This window comes from Anabrus simplex, chromosome 7 (genome assembly GCF_040414725.1).
Source record: "Anabrus simplex isolate iqAnaSimp1 chromosome 7, ASM4041472v1, whole genome shotgun sequence".
NCBI classification, from domain to species: domain Eukaryota; kingdom Metazoa; phylum Arthropoda; class Insecta; order Orthoptera; family Tettigoniidae; genus Anabrus; species Anabrus simplex.
The window spans coordinates 199308072-199334042 of NC_090271.1; the positions used below are offsets into that span (position 1 = coordinate 199308072).

Below are 25971 nucleotides of genomic sequence, written 5' to 3' on the forward strand. Positions count from 1 at the left end.
AAAAAATAATTAATATTTTATTTTAATTGCTTGATAACAAACAATATGCTTTCCCCATTTAGGGGTCCCGGGTTCGATTCTCGGCAGGGTCGAGAATTTTAACCATAATTCGTTAATTCCCCTGGCATATGGGGGCTGTGAGTATGTGTAGTCTTCATCATTTCATCCTCATCACGACGTGCAGGTCGCCTGCGGGAGTCACATCAAAAGACCTGCATCTGGCAAGCCGAACTTGCCCTTGGACACTCCTGGTACTAAAAGCCATACACCATTTCATTTTTTACTTTGACTTGTAGTAATAAATAAATAAAAATAATAACGAACTGTAGTGTCTACGTATTGACAGGTGACATATTTCAGTGACCAGTTTGCCTTTGATTTGGAACAATAGAATGGGAGGACCTATTTTCCACCTTGGCATTATATTAATAAAAAATACATTAACTGAATTATTTTATTGTTACCATAATTTATTGAGACTTTTTAAACATTCTGTATAACCAAGTATTTTTTTAAAATGATTTACACACAGGAAAAATGGTAAATGTATATTTCTAAAAAGTTGGTGTCATTATTAGAAATTCAGTTTTTATTTCTGTAATATTACTCATAACATACATGTTTTTAAATTAATATTTGGTATATGCCTAATCTAAGTAAACTTAATTATGAAATTTGCATAAGTATTGAATTTTAAATATGTTGATAAATGTACTCTGAATCTCTAAATATATTCTCTTAGATATGTTTTTATGTATAAAAACAATGATAACTTACTCATGATTTTTATTGTACTTGACCTTTTAATATCACACCATTTAGATGATGATCTGTGACTCAAATACATGGTTACAGACCTTCTGAAGTGCTGCCGTTTAATCAGTCTGTCGACTGATTTTTTTGTTATGATTGTGGTTCTGTCTAACAGCAAAAGCAAAACTCTTCTGGCTGATGCCTAGGACTGACTTGTTAATTTTATTAGTCATGATGTCTACAGGGCACCACCTGATTACTTACTACTTAATTCCTGTTGTTCCTTGTGGAACATAGGGCATCAACAAAGCATCTCCATCTGATCCTGTTGTCAGCCAACCTCTTCACCTCTCTCCAGGTCTTGCCTTCTTCCATTGCCTCCATGTGTACAGATCTTCGCCACGTTTGTTTGGGCCTTCCTCTCCTCCTTTTACCCTGCGGGTTCCAATCCAGTGCCTCTCTCTCGATGGCTTCATTCCCTTTCCTCAACGTATGCCCTATCCACTTCCATTTCCGCCGCTTTATCTGTATGGCCATCTCGGTTTCACCCGTCCTTCTCCATAGTTCATGATTGGAGATTACTTCCGGCCAGTAGATGTTTAAAATCTTCCTTAAACAGCGGTTGACAAAGGTCTGCAACTTGGAGGTAATCACTTTAGTCACCTTCCAGGTCTCGGACCCATACAGTAGAACAGCCTTGACATTACTTCGGAAAATGCGAAGTTTGGTCCTGATAGATATTTTGTTGTTCTTCCATACCGGATAGAGCCGAACAAAGGCACCGTTTGCTTTTTGTATACGTTGAGAAACATCCTGTACTGCTCCTCCATCTTTGGAAACTACACTGCCCAAGTAGGTGAAACTATCCACATCCTCTATCGGTTCATCGCTGAAGACAAATGGGTCTAGTTTGTTGGTGTTCATCCTTAGGGCCTTGGTCTTCTTTGAGTTAATCGTTAGTCCCACCTTTTTTCCTTCTTTTACCAAGTCTTCAATCTTTGATTGCATTTCACCATGTGCCTCAGACAGGAGACACACATCGTCAGCGAAGTCTAGGTCTTCTAACCTATTTGCCAATCCCCGCTGGATACCACGTTTCACATTTCGCATTACATTTCGCATTACCGCATCAATCACCACCAGGAACAAGGTTGGCGAGAGGATACAACCTTGACGTACTCCTGAACGTACAGATATAGGTTCAGATACACGGCCCTCATGTATGACTCTGCATGTATAATCACGGTATGTTTCCTGAATGAGGTTGGTAATTTGTGATGGCACACCATACCGCTTCACTTCCTTCCACATAGCTTCTCTGTTGATCGAATCAAAAGCTTGCACCACCTGATGGATCCTCATAACTGTTAGTATGCGATTTGACACTAGTCCACAAGGAACTGTCAGTGAAAGGGTTAGACTGAAGTTTGGTTAGATCACGTAATGTCCATAATATGTTTTACTGTCAATAACATTTACTGATAGTGATGATAGGTTACTGTTAGTGACAGAATTACTGATATTGACACTTGAGTTGCCATTAGTGACAAAATTACTGGTCTTGTCTGGTTAGGTTGTGGTCCACATGAATGCCTATTTGTAATGCAGTTAGGTTGGAGTTTGGTTAGGTTTAGATTTTCCGATAGTGACTGTTCACCAGAAGGCAAGTTAGTGACAACATTTATGATGGTGACTGGTTAGGGTCAGGTTCACTGAAAAGCACTGTATGTGGCGAAAACCATGAAACAGACAACTGAGGACGGTCAATACCTTCCCGCTAACTAGTTCATCCTCACCATGATCATTGGAGCGTGTGTTTATGAGTAATATTGGAGCATGTATAAATATGTGGGTGTTCATTCGCTTGTTTTATAATTTTCATTTCCTGTCACCTCATTGGCTACATTTCATGGTATCGACAGTTACAATTAATACCCAGGCAACCTAGTGTAGGGTGCACTGCCAGAAGTTAGTACCCCTGATAATGCTTCAGTTTTGATGCATCAATGGAGGAGTGGAGGCTGTGTTTGGTGCCACTTTACTGGCAATGTCAATTATCACCTGCTGCTGCACACCTGAGATGTTCATGGTGTCTTGATAAGAGATATAATCTTAATGAAGTAATTCAAACTGAAATACATTGTATGAATATTTTTGAAGAAAAGGTATCAGAATTCTTCAATCACACATCTATTCTGCTTCAAAAGCAGCAACATCTCAAATGTTTTATCTGATAAGTGATTGCAAGAGGATGTAAAGCTCTTTCCTCCATGACTAAAATGTCTGTCAGCAGATGCAGAGGGCAGAATGGTATTGTATTTTAGGAATATTTCCTTTACTATCTTGTACTTGTGTAACATGTTCAAGTCTCGCGATTTGTCTCCTAAATAATTCATGACTTCCATTGTAACACGATTCATTGTTTCTTGTCTCTCATCTTCACCTTCAGAATCCAAATCTGCAAAGAAATCGTTGCCTGATGGTGGTGTACTTTTCCTGTCATTACCAGTCATTGTGGATTCATTTTTGAAGAAAGTTGTTGGCTCTGCTGCCACTACTTTACATTCATCTATAAACTTTTCCTGCAATGAGTCCCTCAATTCTTCACATATCCACTTCAGTTTGAAACGAGGATGACTGATGCTTGCAAATGCATAATCCATGCTTTTAGGAGATTCTAATTCTAGAATGTTCTTGAAACACTTTTCTGTTGCTTCAGTTACTGCATTCAGCAAAGCTGTACAGAATTTAAGATTTATTTGTTCAAGTTGAGTTAATTTTTTCATGAGAATGTATATAGATGGAAGTACTGTGCCCAAAACACATTTTTCTTGGAGAATATTTAGAGTTGTAGCCAAAGGGTTCATTACTTTGGTCCATTCATGAAGAAAGTCAAGATCCAGGGGTTCGAACTTGGGGAGTTGGAGTGCTGAACAGAGGTCATTCAGTTTATCCTTTTGTTCCAGAAGTGTCACTGTAGAGTTGTACAATGAATTCCATTCGGTTTCATTTGGAATTATAATTTTTTCTCTGCAGATTATCTCTGCTTGTTCTGCATGTTTAGTACTGCTGCTTATTTTCTTCCATATCATTTCAGCTTTTCCAAAGGCAGATGTGTGACTTTTCACATATGGATTGTCTTTTATCTGTGAAATATCTTTGGTAACTGTGAGATTCAATTTGTGAAAATTGCATCTAAACTTTGGTAGCAATAACATATCTTCATCTTGATCTGTTAGATTAGAATTAATTTCAGAGTCTAGTTCTAAAATCTCTTCCACTTCCTGCTGTTCTAGTTTGTCTTTGTCATCATTCCTGGAAATTGTTTTGGCAGTATTCAGAATGTTATTGGGAGTACATTCATATCTTTCAAAACCAGGGAAACATTTCCTTAAATTCCTAGTATCAACAGTAACTATTTGTGTGACTCTGTTAGTGATTCCAAATTCTTTATGTACATCATGAATGGCAGTGGCTATTTTGTCATATGTATGATTATGAATAAACTGACGACATGCTAATGCAAACGATTTAGATTCCAAGCTGTCTCTCAAAATGAAATGACAAGTCATTCCAAGGTATGATATATTTTTTGATGACCATATGTTTGCTGTTGTGCAAATATAGTCCTGTGAACTGAGCACTCTCCTCATTTTTTCAAGTATTCCTACAAACTGTTGTTGTAGCAAATTTTCAAGTAATTCCAAAGAAGGAGTAGATACGTTGTCGCCAGATAGTCTCTTCACCAATACTTTGAACTCTGGTAGCTCTACAATAGATAGTGGCATCATAGTCTCAACTATATAATCAGCTATAGCATTGTTTGCCTGGAAAAGAAAGAAAGGGAAGACAAGAATTTAGTGAGATGTGTAAATTATATTTTGACATTCAGTTACATTATATTTTGATATTCAGTTATTTCAAATTTTAAATATTATTAGTAATGTCAACAACATAGCCATGTTGAAACACTGGATCCTGTGAGATCTCTGAAGTTAAGCTACATTGGGTGTGGTCACCACTTGGATGGGTAACTCCCATGCTGTTGGCTAGAAAAGGGGCAGAAAAAGAACAGGGAGCCCTACTGTAAGTAAACTCAGGCTCGGTATCCCTGATCATTTGTCTCTGCCCTAGCTGTGGTCAATGACTAGGTTACCAATATCCAGATTTGGATAAGATACTTGGTTATTATTACAATTATTGTCTTCATCATCATCATCATTCCTCATCTTTCAACATTATTACTCTCTGAGGCTATGCCGTAGGAACGATGAGAATTCCGTAAGTGTAAATGCAGTATTCAGTGTTAATATAAAATTGCATGCTTAAAAGCATGTTGTTAGTTAAAATGTAATACCGGTAATATAAAATACGAGGCATGTTTTTTAAGTAAGGGCCATCTTGTTGTAGGCACTAGTAGTTCGCGCATGCGTCGCAACAAGCGCCTGCGTCATGTACCGGCATACCTCGGGAACAACGGTGCTCAGTTGCAGCTCAGTTGCTAACCTGTACGGTTCATTTCTGTGCTTGCTCATATGTTCAAGATTATTGACTCGCCCGCCCCGTGCAAGGTTCGGTCAGTGATACTGTTTATGTCGGCATGGATCCTGTCTGCTGCAGACATTCACAAACAGGTTTGCGAAGTGTACAGTGCTAATGCATACGAGTGAAGGCAAAGTGCGTAAGTGGGTACGAGACTTCAAAGATGGCCATGATAACGTCCATGATGAAGCCCACTCCGGTTGCCCATCTCTGATCACAGATGATTTGGTGGCTTCAGTTGAAGTGAAGATTCATGAAGACAGACGCTTCACAATAACAGCTCTCTCAAACGCCTTTCCTGACGTGCCTAGGTCAGTGCTTTACAAAATTGTTTCTGAAAATCTAAACTGTAGGAAACTGTGCTCCTGTTGGTTTTCCAAACTCCTAACGGAGGACCACAGAAACAAAAGATTTGAGTGTTTGATGATGTTTTTGACTCATTATGTCAAAGAAGGTGACGACATGTTGATCAGAAACATGGGTTTTGCATATTATGCCCGAATCGAAGCAACAGAGCATGGAATGGAGACACACACATTCGCCTGTAAAGGTGGAGACCAAACAAACTGTCCCAGTGCAAGATAATGAAAATGGCCATGAACTCTTGGTTATCGGAGCAGGCGACAAGTTTCTCTGAAGAGGATATTCTAAACCTAGTTGTAAGGCATGATAAGTGTTTAAACAAACTTGGCAGCTATGTTGAAAAATATAGTAAAGTATGTAGAATCTGCAAATAAATGTGGTGTTTGAAAATCGTCTTTCATTTTGCAGTTATTTTCAAATGGCCCTTACTTAAAAAACACGCCTCGTAATAATATTAAAAAGATAATTTCTCTTTGCGGTTCATATATGTCACCGTATGTCTTGAAGTTCTGTAAATGTTTGAATACACATGTTTTCCGGTTGAATGGTTTTATTTAAGAAACCAAGAGGCTAATCCCCAATGCGGTGCAGCCCTGATGGGCCTTGTTTTATCAATCACTGCTCAGCCTGAAGGCCTGCAGATTACTAGGTGACACATTATCAACATCACAGGTATTTTCAGGTGTTATTTTTGGCTTTCTAGACTGGGACTGCTATCTCACTGTTAGATAGCTCCTCAGTTGTTCTCTCATCTGCTGAATGGAGCTCGGATCTAAGTAAAAATACCTGACCTGAACAGGAATCAAACGTTGGCCTTCCGGTAAGAGGCAGGCTCGCTAACTCTAGACCACAGATGTTTTTATAACAACTCCTTCTAATTTAAAGTCTGGTATGGTCTCCAGATAAGCAGTTGATGCACTCTCTCTTTTTTTTTTTTTTTTTTGCTTTACGTTGCACCAACACAGATAGGTCTTATGACGACGATGGGATAGGAAAGGCCTAGGAGTTGGAAGGAAGCGGCGTGGCCTTAATTAAGGTACAGCCCCAGCATTTGCCTGGTGTGAAAATGGGAAACCACGGAAAACGATCTTCAGAGCTGCCCACTATCTCCCCGATGCAAGCTCACAGCCGCGTGTCCCTGACCGCACGGCTAACTTGCCCAGTCTCATTGTTTGATGATTATTATTATATAGCTTTGAGTGTTCCCATAACTTTGTCCAGAACCTTTTCTTTTCAAAGTCATTCTGCAGACAGTATTGCTATTTTAAACTTCATGTAGAATTTCTTTTAGTTGAGGAACTCTTTGTGTTATTGTCATCATTTCATATTAACCTATCCACAAGACGCACACGAGATGCTGTCAGTTGGTACAATCATTTTATTTACACATAGTTGTAAATTACACACATAACCTTAATCACTGTTGTCAAAAACAAAACATTCACATCACAAACCACCATTTAAGGACAACTGCCAATCGCTGCATGTTGAGATGACAACATTGAAACACAAATAAAACAGTTGACTGCTTAAAAGCATATCGTCCACGTGGTCACAGTTATAACCTTGTTACACCATAACTCAACTTCCAAACACTAACTCAGCAGTAACTAATAGTAACTAACTTCACCGTCAAGATTGTCTCTTTATGTAGGTGTCTGGCCAGATTTTTTAGAAAGATACGTTACAAAAGAAACTACCTTCTTGAATGTTCCAGAGTGTCCAATAGATAGATTACAATCTATATAATATTTTCAATTATTCTAGTGCCTTATTACCAATCTGGAAGTTACAGTGTGTTTCGCAATTATGGATGATAAATTATACAGGTAAGAATAAATTAATTTACAGGTATTTACATTAATGGAACTGATATTAATATTTATGTACAACACATGTTTCTTAACCTCACTCACAATACGATCATTCGACTACGTAAATAATAACACTAATACTTTCATGACATAACCTCACACACAATACGATCATTCAGCTACGTAAATAGTAAGAACACCAATACTAAATGTATGTACACTTCATAGCTATACATGCAAGTAATAATAACAACAATCGTAAAATAATAATAATAACCATAATAATTCAAGCTCGGTATTTACATTAGTTACCCATGGGTGAGAGAATATTGTTTTCAAGTTATACCTGATATCGCACTTGCGTCAATATCTTTGAGTCAGTGTTCTGTATTTTTGGTCCCTGATGATGATGATGATGATGACAACCTTCTTTGGTTAATTGGAGGCTGGCTGTTTGTGCTGTCCCCAACATCCCTGCAACTCACACACCACACATAACACAACCCTCCACCACAATAACACGTAGTTACCTACACATGGCAGATGCTGCCCACCCTCTTTGGAGGGTCTGCCTTGCAAAGGCTGCACTCAGCTAGTAATAGCCACACGAATTTATTTATAATAAGTTTGAGTGGTGTTTTTAAAAGTAGGAAAGATCTCAAAATGAAGATGCAATTCATAAGGACAAATTGGGGCAAATATTTGTGTATAGGAAGAGGAGTTAGTGATTGAAATTATTTACCAAGTGAGACGTTTGATAAATTTTGAAATTTTTAAAAAATATTTAAGGAAAGAGCATGTATACTACTGATAGGCAATCTGCTCTATGGGCAACTTCCCTTAATGCAGATCAGTGGTGATTGATTGATTGATTGATTGATTGATTGATTGATTGATTGATTGATTGATTGATTGATTGATTGATTGATTGATTGATTGATTGATTGATTGATTGATTGATTGATTGATTGATTGATTGATTGATTGATATTTGTCACATTTCTCTTTCTGACAGTTCCTTGAGAGGTGACTCCTAGAAGACTCCTTTCTGCAGTTCAATTGGATCAGAATTTTGACAAGAATAGTGTATTCTTGTGAAGTTTCCTCTTGATAGGCCTTAAACTAAATTATGGAATGGAGTTGGGATTGGTTGAGAAAAATGGTCTAACCCCATCGTGTCAAAAGCTTGAGTTATATCTTGCATGCTATGGATGTGTTGGTCTTCTCATTTTTAGATCTTTGCAAACATCCACCAATGAAAGATTTATAAATGTTCCTGGCTGATATACAAATCCTCTCTGTGTCCGTGTCCTATTGGTAGTCCTTTCTAAGCTCACTGGACAAAAATATAGTCACCCTACTGCATACACACAAATGGATTGTTAAGCCTGTACAGATGATGCAGTGTATGAGTCTCGTGCTCAACCACACGCGCACTGCCTCTACATGAGCATAAGGCAGTAGCGATCCATGAGATATTGATATTTCAAGCAGACAGTGTACGTCAACATGGGCAGATGTAAGGATGTGACAGAGTGGCAAAAAGGGGCAATCGTATTTGGCCATGCCCATGGCCATACAGTGTGTGAAGTTGCTAGATTTGTTGGTGTTTCGCAGCGGACTGTTCAACGTGTCTACAAGCAGTTGTATACTACATGTGGCCATGAAACACGACATCAGAATTATGGACGGGGAAAAATCCTGACTGAGAGGGACCGGAGTTGTGTTTCATGGCTCGTGAATCAAAATCGCTTCCAAACCTGACAGGAATTGCTGCAGTCAGTGAATGAAGATCCATCTCACCCTGTTAGCGAGAGAACATTGTGATGGAAACTGCATGCAATGAACATTTGGAGTCGGTCACCTCACAAGAGGCCATTGCTCACACAGGCACATAAAGCTGCGTGTCTTCAATAGGCTAGAAATCATAGAACGTGGACGGTAACTGACTGGCGGAACGTAATGTGGTTTGACGAATCATGTTTTTGCCTGTATTCCAATGATGCACATCGTCAAGTGCACCGAAAGCTAAATGAAGCATTTCATTGTGGATGTGTGCAAGGTCAAGTTCAAGCTGGAGGTGGGTCTGTGATGTTTTGTGTGCACTCCTCCCGCCCTATTACATCTCAGTTGGAGTGCAAAATAACTTAACTTGAACCCCATTAAAAATCTGTCGGACATGGAGCAGCGGGTAAAACACCAACATCAGCATCCCCGCAATTTGGTGGAATTGCGCAATCAAATCCCCAGCAAGTGGCTTAACCTGGATGCAACGCACCTGCACAACCTTGTGGACGCCCTTCCTAATCGAATCCAGGCGCTTATCAAGTCCAGAGGCGAGTTACATGGTATTAAATGATACTTGTAAAGATTTCTCCAGGGGTGACTTTAATTCTTTGTCTGGTGAACTTGTTAAACGCCTTATTGCAAAACAAAGAGAAATATGTCTCCAATTAATAGGGTCCCATCTCTCACCCTTACCCCTGTAAAAGACAGTTCTTACCGCTTTAATTTTGTCAGGAACTACTCCCCATTTGATCATTACTTCTAGAAATGCAGATATTACAGGAGAACATTCTGTTAATTTTAGTGTCTACTAATGTCTTGTCAGGTCCAGGTGCAGATTCAATCTCATATTATTTAAAGGTTGCTGTATGCCATCTACAGAATTTTGAACAACTGGTCCTGATCCCCCTGCATTGAAAATATAGGTTCATAATATTCAAAACGGTAATTATTGGGCAATCCCCGTTTTTCTTCCATTGCTTCCTTCAGCACTTCCGTTGGTATCTTACAGATTTTGTTATTCTTTCCTGTACTCGGCAATGATCTAACATATTTTTTACGTTCATTAAAATTTTGATATTGTACAAGCTCGTACTTGAAGTTTTTCCTTCTTGTCTCCCTGTCTCTTTTCAGGGATGTCTAATTGACCCCATAACGTGGTACTGATTGTATTGAATAGGTAGAACAATAAATATACTCCTTTTTTAAAAATAAGTGAGATAAGTGGTATGTTCCGAGCTGTCAGTGGAGAGATGGCGTGGAATAACATTAGTAGACGAATAAGTTTGAGTGGCATCTTTAAAAGTAGGAAAGATCACAATATGAAGATAAAGTTGTAATTCAAGAGGACAAATTGGGGAAAATATTCATTTATAAGAATGCTGATGTGGGTTTCTACACTCACTGTATTCTTATCATTCCTTGAAAATTACTTTTTTTTTTCCCTCATTTCACAATAACAAACAGAAGGGTGCTTAGGACCTGGCAGCTTGCTGTTAACATCAAACATGTTAAATTTGGTATAGGCCTACAGTCCATTCAGTTCACCTGGACAGGAATCTTCTGTGAGCAAAGTGGAAAATGTTTCCTGAAATGACAGAATCATTTCCTGATGTTGTTGCATATGTGCATTCACTGTACTGGTCTTGTCATTCCATCTTGTTACAACTGTGAAGAGCTGCTTTCAATAATTTTTAATGCCGGTATGATCTTGACTCTCATTTTCTTCAGAAGCTACATGCCGCTCGACAAATAAAGTAAGCCTTCCGCAAATTCAGTCTCGCTAAGTTCCTTCAGAAATGGCAATTTGGTCTGGTATCCTGTAAGAGAAGAATTATTTCTTGTCCTTATGTTCCAAGTGTTGAAAAGGAATCCACATCCTTGCAGTAAAGACTTTGCTGGATCTTGGGCAAGAAGTTCCTTCATTTTGCAGATACACAACTGCACTGTTTTCCTAAACATTGATATTTGCTCCCCATGTTTCAGTAGTGGCAGTGTTGTAAAAATGGTTATCAGTTCTTTAGAATGAACTGCAGATGACAGTAGCTCTAGTTGCAGTGGCAGGTGAATTGTGGGGTATGAAGAGCCTTCTGAAAGATATTATATTATATTATATTATATTATTCATAATATTTGTACAACAATTCGAGATGAGCATGGAACTACATTCATGAGTTTTATTCTCCCAATTTTTCAAAGAACTCCAAATTATCCTGAAAATATTCGTTTTTGACATACAAAACAGATTTGAACCACATATTCCATCTTGTTACAATTGGAATTGGGGACAACTTCACTTTATCTGAATTATCCCCACACTTCCTTCTAAGAAATTATAAGTATGTGAGTCTTCATTTTCTTGTATTTAGGAAGCTTACTTTCACTTTGATACAAGATTGTTCAGCTCATCCAATTCACTTTAGAGGAAAGATCGAATGTTATTTACTTTATGAGCCCAACATTGAGTATGTATGAGACCTTCATTAACTAAATCTTATAGTGTGTTGGCAAAATTAGTTATGTATTTGCACTGCCTGTTGCATATTTAATCACCTTGTCAAAATCAACACTGGACCTATCTGATGTGTCAACAATGGCTCTCAAACACAAAACATCATTTGCATCGTGTAGCAATACAGAATCCACAATATTATTATAGGATCAGCAGTAGTATCAGGATAGAGAACATACAGCAATTCATCATGTTGGTTGTTTTATTAGCCAACACAACAATGTACTGATCAATCAATCAATCAATCAATCAATCAATCAATCAATCAATCAGTCAATACTGATCTGCATTTTGGGCAGTCGCCCAGGTGGCAGATTCCCAATCTGTTGTTTTCCTGGCCTTTTCATAAATGTTTTCAAAGAAATTTGAAATTTATTGAACACCTCCCTTGGTAAGTTATTCCAATCCCTAACTCCCCTTCCTATAAATGAATATTTGCCCTAATTTGTCCTCTTGAATTACAAATTTATCTTCATATTGTGATCTTTCCTACTTTTAAAGACGCCACTCAAACTTATTCATCTACTAATGTTATTCCACGCCATCTCTCCGCTGACAGCTCGGAACATACCACTTATCTCACTTATTTTTACAAAAGGAGTATATTTATTGTCTACCTATTCAATACAATCAGTACCACGTTATGTGGTCAATTAGACATAGAAAATCTAAATATTTTGGGACATGTTTTGCCCTTCTTATTGGACATCATCAGCCATATTAATTTAATCTTAAAACAAACATTGTTTAGAGGACAATGACACTTTATAATTTGTAAAAATTGAACTGTGATTTCTTATGATGTTAACTTTACAGAATAGTGGTTATAAAATACGCTGTTGGGACATGACATGTACAACACATGCTAAAATTATTGTAAACTAATTTAAAATCTTGTCTGAAAGAAAGTTTGTGTCAATATAAAGTTCTAAAAACGGCACGTGTCTGGTACATGGAATGACATCAGTAGACGAATAAGTTTGAGTGGCATCTTTAAAAGTAGGAAAGATCACAATATGAAGATAAAGTTGTAATTCAAGACATTTTTCGGGTATTTGACAGGTTATGTTTGTTTTTCATGTGAAAATGTAGTCCTTCTAGAAGACGTGGAACATTGATGAATAAAGTGTGGTTATATCATATGTCGTATGTGTATCTATCTTACTGTATTAGCAGCAGCTGTCGGCATATAAACAAGATTCACCCTCATGTTTTCAACCATTTTAGTCTATTGAAAATTTACATAACTGCCCCAGCAAATATATGCTGACTTTTATAACGATTCACCCTCAAGTTTTCAACCATTTTAGTCCATTGAAAATTTACATAACTGCCCCAGCAAATATATGCTGACTTTTATAACGAAGAGGATCCACTTCTGTACCAGACACGTGCTGTTTTTAGAACTTTATATTGACACAAACTTTCTTTCAGACAAGATTTTAAATTAGTTTACAATAATTTTAGCATGTGTTTTACATGTCATGTCCCAACAGCATATTTTATAACTGCTATTCTGTAAAGTTAACATCATAAGAAATCACAGTTCAATTTTTACAAATTATAAAGTGTCATTGTCCTCTAAACAATGTTTGTTTTAAGATTAATTAATATGGCTGATGATGCCCAATAAGAAGGGCGAAACATGTCCCATAATATTTAGATTTTCTATGTCTAATTGACCACATAACGTGGTACTGATTGTATTGAATAGGTGGAACAATAAATATACTCCTTTTGTAAAAATAAGTGAGATCGCTGTTTTCAATATGGATCAAAACTGAGGGTGATGGTTTGTAACATACCACTTAGTCGAGCAGCTCGTCTTCTTTCTCCTAATTCTTCCCAGCCCAAACATTGCAACATTTTTGTAACACTACTCTTTTGTCGGAAATCACCCAGAACAAATCGAGCTGCTTTTCTTTGGATTTTATCCAGTTCTTGAATCGGGTAATCCTGGTGAGGGTCCCATACACTGGAACCATACTCTAGTTGGGGTCTTACCAGAGACTTATAAGCCCTCTCCTTTACTCCTTACTACAACCCCTAAACACCCTCATAACCATGTGCAGAGATCTGAACCCTTTATTTACAATCCCATTTATGTGATTACCCCAATGAAGATCTTTCCTTATATTAACACCTAGACACTTACAGTGATCCCCAAAAGGAACTTTCACCCCATCTACGCAGTCATTAAAACTGAGAGGATTTTTCCTATTTGTGAAACTCACAACCTGACTTTTAACCCCGTTTATCAACATACCGTTGCCTGCTGTCCATCTCACAACATTATTGAGGTCACGTTGCAGTTGCTCACAGTCTTCACAAGCTCTTTGATTTCATCTTCCTCCTTCTTCTTAAGTAGTGGAATGTACATTTTTTGTAGCTAATCAGCTGAGGAAAGGTCACTGATGCCCTTAAGGTATTTATTCATTCACTGACAAAGTTTTGGATTATCCAGCTTTTCTACATGTACACCCGCTGCATGGAATGCTTCTGTTGTTTCTGCAACAAAATCTTCTTTATCAGTTTCCACCATCTTAAATACAACTTCCAATGCAGCTGATTGGACTCCGTGTTCTCCAACTGTGTTTTTTCTCTCTATGTGTTTTGTACATGCCTCTCTCCATTCATGCTTCACACAGCAGTTGCAGAACTTGCACACAGTATATTAATATTATTTTCATTTACATAAAACCCTTCATCTCAAGTGCTAGAGTTTTAATACTGACACATGGTTTCAGTATCTTGTTCTACTGTATCACTATCCAAGTATTCAGTGTTTGGCTCGTGTTGCATCGACTCTCGTGCCACTTCTCCTTTCCCCACAGCTCACCCGATTGTAATTGAATGGAAATATAAAATAAAGTTCAAACACACTGTCGTCAATAAAAGTGATGATACAGAAACTGTGACCATAATGTCTTTGAATATGAAAAATACTCTGTGTAACTTTCAATGTATAAAGACTTGTGATGCAGAAATAACAGAACTGTGACAAGCATTCTCACTGATATGATAGCTGAAGCACTAAGAGATGCCAGTATCAATTGTACAGGTAATTTCTAACAGAAAATAATTGATTTTTTTCAATGCTGCTGACATATTTTGATAATAAATGACAGCTGAACAAAAGTAAAGGTCAAAATAAATGACCAAAATGTATAAAATCCCTTGATCACACATAAACAGAAGGAGTAATAATTTAATTTAATGTTATTTGTTTTTACATCCCACTAACCACTTTCTCTGTATTCGGAGAGGCCGAGGTGCCAGAATTTAGTCCCACAGGATTTCTTTTATGTGACAGTAAATCTACCGACACAGGACTGACATATTTGAGCACCTTCAAATACCACCGGACTGAGCCAGGATCGAACCTGCTAAGTTGGGGTCAGAAGGCCAGCGCCTCGACCATCTGAACCACTCAGCCCGGCAAAAGAAACAGAAAGAAAAAATTTAATGTGGAGTTTCCAGTTACTGCAATACACATTAATTTTGCATTATTTCATGATTTGAATCTTTCACATTCAACATCTGTATGAAATTAAAGGGGTAGTTATTGATGTTAAATGTTAAGGGAAATTATTTTGCATTATTGTACCTCATGAAAAAATCTTGCTTTGCCTAGTGTGGCATTTAAAAATTTCTAATACTAAGCAGAAATTTTGTGAGAAACTCATGGAAATCTAATACATTGAGCTATTTCTTCAGATGAGATTCATTTCGCCTGGCTCATAATGGTGTTTTGTTGAACTAAAAAGATAAATATAAAAAATAGAATGGTAAGAGTGCAGCAACTTCCTTAATGTAGAGTACCTCTATAGGATCACGCATGCACATTTCATAAAATAAATTTGGAAATCTTTCTTCCTTTCTGTACTCCCCATTAGAAACAGAAATATGAATGATTAGCCATATTAACCCATTGAGTGCCAGGCGATCTTGTAGCTTCCCCTACATAAATTATTAAGCTATTTAAATTTAATGTCTAGAAATGTTTGATGAATCTGCCTGTTACTTTCTGTTTTGAAACTGAAGGGTTATTCCGCAAATAAAATAATATTTTTGAACATTTGTAAAGGAACAAACCTCCCTAAAAACACAAATTTTCTAAAAATTCATTCCTTTTTAGTTTGTATATATCTTAGGCACAATAGTTGTGCATGATATATGTTTTCATCAGATTCCATCCAAAATAACTCGGTATTTCCTCCCCACATTGCTGATTGGTGGACATTATTGTTTGTTTACATTTATTATGTCTATTGCTTGGAAGAATATTCATTTGTCCATTGCTCTGGTTTTACCTATTGCTGTTTCTTGATAGATGTGCTATATTTGCATATGTCTCTTGGCATAGAGCAGAGAAAAATCCAGCTGGATGGTGGGTTCATATCCCACTGTCGGCAGCACTGAAGATAGTTTTCCGTGGTTTCCCATTTTCACATCAGTCAAATACCTTAATTAAGGCCACAGCCCCTTCTTCATCCTTCCATCACTGAAAATCTTCAGTGTGTTAAGAGCAACATTAAACTACTAGCAGGAAAAAACTTCCAGCTTCTAACAAAGTCTCAGTTGTCTCATTTGTCTCATTTACGGCTTTGACAGTATGGAAACTGCTGAGGTACCGGCGGTGCTGAGTAATTAATTTGCAGTACAACTAGTGCATCCAGATGTTATGAAAACTGTTGCTCATAGGGCCATTTGTGCAGCAGTAGCACTGTCTGGTCCTGTAATCCAACTACTTTCCAGGCTGATGACTTGATAGACAATTCTGTGGTCTGAAAAACAAACCATGCAGTCATGTAAAGGACCTTGAACCTTCTACTGGGTCATGACATTTACAACATTCTCGGACTTAAGACCGCAATGTGAAGGTAACCAACAATACAATTAGATCATATTTGGCACTCTAAGGGTTCAGTTTTAGCTTTTGTTATTCAAGAGAAATATAGTTGACTATTATTTCAGATACCTCTGTTTGTGTTATGGAAGTTTGCTTGTTCCTTAAGGCTGCAGAAGGAGAAACTTCTTGCTTGTTTTCTTCTGTGGCATAATGTGCTGTTTTTGGTTTCTTCTTTCTTTTCTGTACCATTCGTCTCACAAGATCAGGATGGCAGTGCTGTAAAATAGAGTCCAATATGAAATATTTCTGAATATTAAGATTAGTACAAAAAGTGCCTATGTTCTTCTCTTTGAATATGGGTAGATAGGTAGTTGCATAGTTACTTTTTCTGGGTAAGTCTCATAGATCACGCATCTTTGGAACAGACAATACATTCATGTATTGGGTTACTGAACCTTTACTAGATAAAAATGTATGTAGCATGGAAGATCCGACTTTACTATTTCTCCTCCTACAAAGGGTTCTTTGGTAAGATTTATGTTAAGGAAGATAGGACGCTGGAAATGAAATAAATAAATATTTCCATTATTATTAGCTGTAGTTGTGCATAAGATTGAAAACTTTATTTTCTACAAGTTTTACTATGTAGCATTTGTCGGAAGAACCAATTATTTATAGAGAGATATTTCAAGAATGAATTTTTAAGGCATTGAATATAGTGCCTTCTCCTCTGACCTTGAATACTGATTTTCATTCAGTTCTGTTCAACTTTTTTTTTTTTTTTTTTTGTAATTTTTTTTCTTGGTGATGTGTACGTATGTACACCAACATGATGGAAATTTAAAATTTGCAATTCATTTATATTGTAGACATGACCATTACACAAATACCAATTTTAAAAGGTTCTGGCCAAAGTACAGACAAAACTCTTATTTATATTTGTATAGATTTTTAAGACTTACCTTAATGTGACTAATGAAATTTCCTGTTGACGTTTTACTTCCTTTAATAATTTTGTTTGTGCATGTGTTACAGTGTGCTAAAATAAGACCATCGTTAATTCCTATTACTGTAAACATTTCACCATCAAGGATTGATGGCAGATCTTTGGTTAAAGATGCAGAAATACTGAAGCATGGAATCTCAGCAACTGAGCTAGAATTTAAATTATTATGTAGTTTGTATTCTTCTTCTTTTTCACTTTCATTACCAGTAGTGATGCCATCAAGTTTGGATCTTTTTGTTGTGAAGTTCATTAGCCATTGCATGCTATTGTTTGGAATTTTGAGTTTTCCCTTTCTTTTTTCTATCATTCGAGCCTCGAGATCAGGGTGGCAGTGCTAAAAGAAAATATGAATAATTACGCTGGACTAGATACGTATCTATGGATGATGGGTCTAATTACCTAGAGTATTGCCTTAAAGTTGGTATTTCTTGCCCAAAGTTTATTTGCTCAGCACTATTTCTAACATAAGGCCAAACTATGCCATAATCATTGAATGATTATGGTAATTGATTTTAAAGAAAACTAAGAAATTTTGAAAGCTTACCTTAATGTGGCTAATGAAATTTCCTGTTGATGTCTTGCTGCCTTTAACAGTTTTGTTTGGGCACATGTTGCATTGGGCCAATATATGACCATCTGTGTTTTCTATTACTGAAAACAATTCTCCATCAAGTATTGATGGCAGATCTGTTACATATGATGAAATGCAGCTGCTTGTACTCTCGCCTTCTGTAGTACAAGAATTCTCTTTACATAATCCATAGTTTTCTGCCTCATACTCATTTTCAGTATCAGGAGAAATGTTGTGAAGTTTGCGTTTATTTGACATTGAAAATGTTAGCTTATTCATGAATACATGGAATTATTGTGTTACGTACATTTGAAATTTCAACCATATGTGTAGGACACAAGTAGCATGATGTATCAAAGAATAAATGCTATATGGATGTCAGATAGGTAACTGCTAGAGGCGTATTTAGCCAATAGATAACTGGAAGTTTTATCTGTAAACAAGATAACCTGAAAATGAGATTAATTTATACAGAGATAAGATAACTTGAGAGTGTGGTTTTGTTACCTGAGATAAGATTGCTGTGTTGTCAAAATTGTTATTAGACAGTTTTAACTACTTGATGATGATTATTTGTTTGTACTTACGACTGACCCTGGCTTTGCATGGGAGCAATTTTGAATTTATGGTGATAGGCCTTATTAGATTTTCTTGTAGTTGACATAATATATTATTCTTCTGATTTATGTACACTCAGACACACAAAAATTGGCCAGCAAAATAATATTTAAATTTATACATTCTCGAAATGCAAGGATATTTGTAAACTGTGGATAGCCAGTGGCCAAAAGATGATACTTGGAATCCTACCACTTGCATAATATGTTCATCCTATTCAAAACAAGAGAATTTTGAAAGGAAGTAATCTTCTGTGATGGGCCAAGTTTTGTGTGGTTGAGTATACATAACTCAATGCAATGTTTACCAAGGTCCTTCCAGCTGCCTGCCTGTTAGCTTACTTCTTTCTCCCCATGTAATATTTAAACCATTCCTACACTTTCACTAAAATGATGATAATTCCTAAACCATTCATGCAGATTATATGCTGTAATAGTACATTACAAGGCTATATTGGCAATAATTAAGACACAAGTATGTTTATAAAATGGACGAAGCTAGTTTTATTTCCATACAAGAGTCTTAATTATCATTACAGGCAAGTTGCATACGACTGTTTATGCTCAATGATAATTATAACTCACCAAGCTCGATAGCTGCAGTCGCTTAAGTGTGGCCAGTATCCAGTATTCGGGAGATAGTAGGTTCGAACCCCACTGTCAGCAGCCCTGAAAATGGTTTTCCGTGGTTTCCCATTTTCACACCAGGCAAATGCTGGGGCTGTACCTTAATTAAGGCCACAGCCGCTTCCTTCCCACTCCTAGCTCTTTCCTGTCCCATCGTCGCCTTAAGACCTATCTGTGTCGGTGCGACGTAAAACAACTAGCAAAAAAAAAAATTATAACTCTCTTATTTAAATATTCATAAATTTCTGTCGAGATGTCACTTGACAGTTGAGTTTGCTGAACAGAGCGCAGAGTGCATGCGCTGGGTTATTGATTTTCCATGAGTGGATCAGAGACCTTGACAGGAAGCTAGTGCGTCGAGCGCAGGTGCGATACTATCCTTACCTAATTGGTCAAACAGTTGTATCATAATGAAAATCTGAACTCTGATTGGTGGAGAACCTGTATCATAATGAAAATATGAACTCTGATTGGTGGAGAACGTGTATCATAATGAAACTTGAACTATAATGAGCCTCATTAAGATTGAGTTTTCTGGCATATAATGTTTACATTTTGGCATCGTCGAGCATAAAAGGTATTTTTAGTTTAGTAAGATTATTCGGGTGACTAAATATAGAGCAGAGTGGCAGTGCATTTTAACATGCTACAGGTATGGAACCAAGTTCTGCATTTGGGAGTAGAGCATTGTTAAGTGAAGGTGAATTTCTTTCTTGTGAATTCTGCACCTTACATTCCCATTTTTATCAAATGATGTGGTAGATAGTAACACACATTTGGGTCTTGTGCTGGTCCAGCGACCTCTACATATAATCTAACATCTGCGTCTTCAATATAATAGGAGTTGTGAAATTGTTAGAGGAGTGCAGTGTCTCGAAGATTGGTCTTGGTGTACTGTAATCTCAATAGCATCCAAATCCTAGAGGTGTCGGAATATATAATCTGAATGCATAATTTGACAGCTATTCTCCTCGTAAGGTCAGTGGAAGCAAGGACATGTTTGTTTTAGTTTAGACAAGCAAAATTTAGTTTTAATTTTCACAAATTTTGGTTACCAGCTGAAACTGGAGTGAGAAGAACTTGACTGTTGTGTCTCGCATGGTCGCATGTGATTAATAAGAGAAATTCAGGTTTTATATGAAAGATCTTACAAACTTAGCAGTGTAAAATGAGGAACAGGATTTAAGGAAAGGAGAAGTTTTTTCAAGAATAGAGCAGACAACCTTTCAACATTTTAGCATATAGTGACTGATTTAATAGTGTTTTATTCATTTTAGGTTTTTTACTGAAGGACATAGTAGGGATAAATGATTGCTCAGTTTAGATGCAGAAGAGGGATGTTTTAACATTTTCAAGATGTTATGTGTAATTTAAATTATTGATGACAGTGTTGTACAATGTGTTGGTGACCTCAAGATAGAACGAATTTGGAAAATGAGAGCAAGATAGTTTAGGGATGTTTAAATTGTACAGTGAAGAGTATGGGGTAGAATTAAGACATAGATTATAATAGCAAGTCCGAGGATTTTTGTTGATGTTTTGTACCAGTGAGGAAGGGAGCAGTTGAGCTCTCAAAACATGTATGGGAGGTAACATAAAATATGAAGTATTGACAAGGCAGAAAGTGTTTTCATAGATTGAATGTAAGTCAATACAGACAGAATTGAACCATCATGTTTAAAATCAATTCTAAAGTGGCAATAACGGACTTCTACATTCATATAATTTGTCTCATTAGTTTATTATGTCACCAATTCATAATCATTGACAAGTTTATTCAACATAAAGAATATTGTACATTATACGCATGGTTAAAAGGGACTTGATAGAATCTGAGGATATTTTTATAGAACAAAACATGTCCTTCATTGTTTATTAAGTGCTTTTTTTTTTCTTTTACAGGTATGTTATAGTGTTCTAAGTGTTATAATTTGTGTTTCGATAGACTGAAAAACTTAAAGAAATCACACATGCTTTTTCAAAGAAGCACTGAAGTTCTGTTGTTGTCTAATGGGGAAGCGGGTGCAAACTACTATTGCAGGGGCGTAGCCAAGGAGGGGTTGCTGGAGGGTTAGACACCCCCCCCCCGCAATAGGAAAATTTACAAAAAGAAAATAAACAGAAACTAACAATAAACTAAACAAACATTCAGAGACATGATTGTAGAATCAGCAGATCTGAATATATTTTCTAAGAAGCCTCGAAAGTTGGATTTAGATTGAAAACTGAACATATCGCTGTAAAACTGTGGACTTTGATTGTACAAAGTATTGTTCTTGTTCTGTATTTTAATGTAAGATTTTGTAGTATACCATAGTCTGAATATCAACATAATTCACTTATATTAGTGTCCTTATAATGACAAGCCTTGCATGCGCGCATCACATATGCACAAGCACCTTTGTTGTGTTTTATCATCATTTTGTAACTATAACCCCCACCATCAGCCGATCCTAGCTACGTTGTTGTACTGATGGTTGAAATTTGTATCATATTGGAAAGAATACCACGTTTGTGATGTTGCAGGTATACACTATATAGTGTATGGATATGTCAGCTGAGTACCGGGCAAGTTGGCTGTGCGGTTAGGAGCGCGCAGCTGTGAGCTCGCATCCAGGAGATAGTGGGTTCAAACCCCACTGTCGGCAGCCCTGAAGATGGTTTTCCGTGGTTTTCCATTTTCACACCAGGCAAATGCTGGAGCTGTACCTTAATTAAGGCCATGGCGCCGCTTCCTTCCCATTCCTAGGCCTTTCCTGTCCCATCGTCGCCATAGGACCTATTTGTATCTGCGACGTAAAGCAAATAGCAAAAAAAAAAAAAAAAAAAAAAAAGAAAGAAAGAAAAATGTTAGCTGAGTGATATCATCTTCATCTCATCTCTATACTAATGATACATTTAACATGTTCTAAATGGAAAATCATTTCCTAGAATTTAGATTATATGTAAAACTGTAGCCTCTGGTATCGTACTAATGTCATATAAAACTGCAAACTAACTCTTAGGCTTGCTATTTCTGATGATTGCCATCCCTAGTTCATTGCATTTAAACTCTGGTCACCCTAAACAGAATTTTCAACCCAAATTGTAGATTACCTATACTATACTATACAAATTTATTAGACAGGTTTTATTCCTGCTTAGTGTTGATGATCTCTGTCTGTAGCCTTTGAAATGAAATTATACTGTTACTTTCATGAGTAATAATGGATAATGGAGAATATCTCAATTTTTTAAAAACAACAAAGAATTCAGTACTTCCTTCTTGTTGGCTTCATGGTCTACTATAGAGTTACCAAGCCTACCTGTTACCTAGAGACCTTGTGTTTGATTCCCAGCCTGGACCTGAATCTGACAGCTAGTTCGAGGTTCACTCACTGTGCAAGAACAATTGAAGAGCTATCTGACAGTCCCGGTCTAAAAAGCATAGAATAATGGCCGAGAGGATCCATCGCACTGGCTGTGTGTCACTTCGTAATCTGCAGGCCTCCAGGCTGAGCAGCAATCACTTGATAGCCAAAGGCCCATCAAAGTTGATGCACCATGGGGTTTTAATTCCTTCTTACTACATTCTGACAATTGTTAACCTAGCTTGCTCATATTTATTCACAAACTTTCCATTTAATCCACACAAAGATTTTCCCAGTTGTAGTTTTTGCTGGTTTATTCAGGACTCAAACATAGGGTCTCATGCAAATGAACTATTGCTGCGTTAACTGGACGTCTATTGTTCAGTATTTTATGAACTGTTCAATGAAATTAAGAAAGAAAAAAAATCCTCTATATCTTTGACCATTCTTCTGATGTAAAGTTGCTGGAACAAGATCAGTTTACTGAGTGAGTTAGCTGTACGGCTTTTCTCATATAACTGCAAGCATGCATTATCTGCAGCCTTGAGTATAGTTTTCCATGATTTCCCTTTTACACACAAGACAAATGCTGGGGCTGGACTTATTTAAGGCCACAGTTGCTTCCTTCTCACTCCTAGTGCTGTCCTATCCCATTGTCCCACAAGATCTCTCTGTGTTGGTGTGACATAAAATAGACAGTAAGATAAGTTTGGTTATACTTTGCCAGTTTGTGTGCTAACTGTGGTGACATTGATGGGTCAAGGGTGAAGGGGCCGCGATGGGATAATTGAATAGTTCTATTTCAATGGGGAATTCTATGAACTGACAGAAAGGGCTTCACTAGGATCACCACTCTCTCCAGGTTGCTCTCTTGCATTTTATGAGGGTTGTGTCTTTGCACGATTTCCCAGCTCAACGGAGTGCTTTCTCACTGGTCAACCCAGGGGATTTTCAACATTCCAGGCAACACCAAAAACACATCATGACTCACCAACAACTTTTAAATTGTAGGGCATGATTGCTCATAGGATTTTTTAATTTCTACATGTGGATCTCATTCTTGTGTTAGCATGCTAGATACTGGTACATGAATTGTGAGATCCTTTCAATGGTATTTCTAACCTAGGTGAAAACAGTGTTGTTGATTTTCTGCTCTTCAGTAAGGTGGTCCCTGATTTTGTTGCGAGTGGTCCACTTCCAGTACAGCTTCTTGATGATGTCAACATCTTTACTGTCAAACTCAGTTTGTTTCAGCTGGAGTATAAGGGCATCATGTTTAACATTGCCAAAAATGTTTTCATAATCAGTGAAGCAAGCAAAAACAGTTTGCTTGCTGCTTGTTAAGAAAACTGCTATGAAGGGAAACATTGTTACGTTTCTTTTCCAGTCCAGAGTATTTGTATATTTTTTAAAATCTGTATTTATTACCAGTAATTTAATTTTTTTTTTCTTTTACAGCTGTATGCAATTCGATTTGCAATCCAGTGACATCAGAGATTCTGCTCAATTTCATTGAGCACCAAAGGTGGGGTCTAGAAGACCAAGATCTAATGCCTCCACCAACCAAAGCTCCACGGAGGTAACCTCTTGTTCCTCAACTGGCCTCAAGGACTGACACACACACAACCTCATCGAAGTGACAGTTGCACATTCGTTCAGATTGTATATTCTGCGTGTTGGATTCCTTTGACTAATATTGTTCACATTACCATGTGTCAAGTGCTGAGATGCTGGTGCCTAGTTTTAAAAGAAAATTATGTTAATTCGGATTGATGTCATGAATGGTATTATCTATGTACTGTGGTGTGGAGTTTTCATAAGTGACATAAACACTGAACAGTATCAGTTGCTGTGTGTGTAATTTCTGAAGAAGATTTTAGGTTCCATTTTCACAAGTAATATAATTTAAAATTTACTCAGATCTGAGAGAAATACTCAGAAAAACAACTGGTTCATGAGTAATCATTGCTGAATATTTCTCAATTTATTGGGGTTGTAAAAAACAAAGCTAAAAGCTCTGACCATCAACCCTGTGCTCTTCTTCTCACTTTTTCTTTTGTACTGAATCATGCTGCATTATTTCTCATATTTCAGACATCTAAATGTTACAGAAGAAGCAGGATCCAGAAGTATGAAATTAAGTACCATTTAACTTAATGATATCGCAAAGAAAGAAACATTTGTATTCAGCCTTATGGCATGATTTCATTAAAAATGATGTAAAATACTTCAAATAACAACATGCAGTATTCTTGTTGTGTGTTATTTTTCTGTTTCAAGAAGTTAATAAATTATATTGCTTGTATTTTTAATCTAACAGTTTTTGATTTTCCTCAGTTAAGCAATAGTTATGAAGTATTCCACCATCTTCTTTTTCCTTGTACCTCCTGCTAGTTTCTGTTCATTGAGAAATTCACATGTAATTAATACAACTCAGATAAATAGCACTAGGAAATTTAGATTGCAATGCCATATATATTATAAAGGATGCAGATTCAAATAAGATACATTTTTTGTTGGAATAAACTTCCTTTTCTTACAAATTTATCTTTTCTGATAACAGCATTTTGTAAATTAGAAAAAGAAATTCGTTGACTATGTTGCTGACATGGCCACAGATTATTTGGTGTGATAACATCAGACAAGGACTAGCTTCTCAGGAACTGCCGTATCCACCAGTACAGCATCTGCAACATCCACATTCATAGCGTATTCAGGTCGATCGACTGTAACAGAGATAGTTGGTTGTATAGCAGCTGCGTTTAAATCTCAGCATCCCGCTTTCTGTCATTCCTTATACCTCCTTTGATCCCAGTTTTAGTGAGTGGCACATTTTTATAATTCACCGTGAGATTTTCTCTGTTAAACACATCATTTGGACAGCTCATATACATAACTCAGAATAGCATTAGTAAATTAATATTGCAATGTCATATATACTCTAAAAGTTGCAGATTGGAATACAAGACACTTTCTGTTGGAATGAACTGTAAAAAATGGAATAATCAGTAAAAGAGTTTGCAGTACTTGTACCTGGCTGGGTGGTCTCCATGCACTTGGCTTTTTCGCCTTGTCTCAACTTTCTGATCCATTCGTCCCCACTTATAGCAAACTTTTCATTGGTTTCTTAAAACCACTTTATTGTTTTGTGCTCATTTCCTCTATTTTGTCTTGGGTGA

The 25971-nt window shown here is 36.9% G+C and overlaps 2 protein-coding genes across 2 annotated transcripts in view; one reads left to right on the forward strand and one right to left on the reverse strand.

The window, feature by feature from the left end:
- mRNA-cap (mRNA-capping-enzyme) overlaps nucleotides 1-25104 on the forward strand; it is a 139196-nt gene extending 114092 nt beyond the window's left edge. The window contains exon 13 of the mRNA XM_067151520.2: nucleotides 24251-25104. Within this exon, the coding sequence (XP_067007621.2) occupies nucleotides 24251-24375 (125 nt within the window). The 3' untranslated portion in view covers nucleotides 24376-25104. The remainder of the gene's footprint in view (nucleotides 1-24250) is intronic.
- Nucleotides 456-18574, reverse strand: LOC136877036 (uncharacterized). The gene is made up of 5 exons (XM_068228527.1): nucleotides 18172-18574; nucleotides 17584-17961; nucleotides 16751-16897; nucleotides 2101-4580; nucleotides 456-1005 (listed from the first exon to the last, which is right to left on the reverse strand). The coding sequence occupies exons 1-4, from the start codon at nucleotides 18475-18477 to the stop codon at nucleotides 2922-2924; spliced, it is 2490 nt and encodes an 829-aa protein (XP_068084628.1). The 5' UTR covers nucleotides 18478-18574; the 3' UTR covers nucleotides 456-1005; nucleotides 2101-2921.
- Nucleotides 25105-25971: the final 867 nt, after the last annotated feature.